The sequence below is a fragment of the Echinococcus granulosus genome, assembly GCF_000524195.1.
Source record: "Echinococcus granulosus chromosome Unknown EG_S00124, whole genome shotgun sequence".
Classification (NCBI taxonomy): Eukaryota; Metazoa; Platyhelminthes; class Cestoda; order Cyclophyllidea; family Taeniidae; genus Echinococcus; species Echinococcus granulosus.
The window spans coordinates 53,709-55,339 of record NW_020170504.1 but is presented as its reverse complement, the minus strand read 5'-3'; the positions used below and the strand labels follow the sequence as shown (position 1 = coordinate 55,339).

The 1,631-nt window shown below is 39.0% G+C and overlaps 1 protein-coding gene across 1 annotated transcript; it reads right to left on the bottom strand. All coding sequences in view use genetic code 11, as the record gives it.

The window, feature by feature from the left end:
• Positions 1 to 362: 362 nt before the first annotated feature.
• On the bottom strand, positions 363 to 1,331 carry EGR_08917 (Vesicle transport protein SFT2B; the record flags this gene model as incomplete). Its single annotated transcript, XM_024498166.1, has 7 exons — positions 363 to 399; positions 704 to 792; positions 831 to 863; positions 903 to 984; positions 1,024 to 1,109; positions 1,143 to 1,232; positions 1,266 to 1,331. The coding sequence occupies 7 exons, from the start codon at positions 1,329 to 1,331 to the stop codon at positions 363 to 365; spliced, it is 483 nt and encodes a 160-aa protein (XP_024347411.1).
• Between the last annotated feature and the right edge of the window lie 300 nt (positions 1,332 to 1,631).

Sequence of the window (1,631 nt, the reverse complement as noted above, 5' to 3'; positions counted from 1 at the left end):
GCACATGTAGGCATTTAAGGGTAACGACTCCCGATTGGGAAAATCCCTTACTTTGTTCACGAGAAGCAGAGACGATTTTACGTAACAATGTTGGGCTAAACGCAAAATCCCAACCAAGTCTTGCAATCCTTACAAAAATGCTTGGCGTAAGATCAAGACAATTTTGCAGATCATGGATAGGAACAGAACACCACTATCACCAAACTTTTCAGGAGTGCTGAGACGCTCTTTGTCGTTAATAAGAATGCAGAGGAGTAATCAATGTAGGCTTTTTACAGACCAACAGGTAATATGACAAACAGGCGTTTTAATGAGTTAGCAGAATCAAAAATATGAAGAACGTATCAATAAGGTGATGAAAGTTAGCACATAGACGTTAAACAAGATCGTACGGCCGTCCTGCAGAACATGAAATAATTAAGCAGAACTTAAGAGAGGCAAATCGTAAGCCTATGCCACACCTGGGTAGAAAAACGCTTTTGAAACAAATTTATAAAAGGCACTCGCAACAAATCACATCTGCAGTGTAAGCTCATCATTTCTAAGCTACGTGAGAAGCTTGGGCTAGTACTTAAGTACTTTCCACCTAAAAATAGACAACTCCAGAAAAGAAACGACAGTGGCTTAGAATAGACAAAATCACTATTAAACTGGACAGTGATCAGATAAAAGACAAAATAAACCTTTCCCTAATTTAACTCACCGCGCATAAGGTATGAATGAAAGTGAATACCAGGTCAACGCCATGAATTGAAGAATAGAAAAGAGGAGACAAAGGGGAGCTTTGTAATACTAAACAACATAAGCTAATAAATTGAATGCCAACTTACGACAGCCGAGACGATTGTCAGTGCCAAAAATACCTAAAGTGCTTAGAGCTCAGTGCATGCGAAATGCATTACCAAAAATAGCAAAGCGGCCACAATCCGAGATTCAGCAAACATTCGTTTACACTGTTTGACAGGACCCACTAAGAAAAATGTGCTGGAATGGAAACGAAGTAAAGAGAAAGAACTAGTGTACCTTGCCAAAGCACACAAATTTCCAATCGAATAAAATAGTGCGAACAGACTTATACCACGTCCTGGTAAAAGGAAGAACAGGTTACTCTAGGACAGATCAGGAAGAGTGGTGCCACATACCAGAAGTGACATCAAGACGCCAAGTACAAAACATGCTGCAAAACCTTTGATTCTTGTTGAATATGAAAGAGAAGGAAAGAGTTGGCCTGACTAAGAACATCAATACGGGATAGGTTGTCTTACATCTGAAATAATGGCCTCTTCATCATCACGTGGTTCCGCAGAGAAAATGTTTACGACCCCATCCATTCCAGGAATGCACTAAATGAGCGCATGAGCTAGCGGGTAACCAGAAGAAGAAACTTGCACCTAGTAATGGTAAAACAAGCACTTTCCCTGGCAAAGCACAAACTTTGATGTTACAGGCATAATAAAATAAAAATAGGTGGTGTAACCAAGACACACGTACATTAAATTGACATGCTTTGTCATAAAAATTTAGATATGATTAATAAAATCTATATTAGAAGTGAACAGCGATAAGTGCTGTGAACAACTTAGAATCACCTACTGTTATTTGTGCCATTTAAGTGACATAAAGGCAAAACT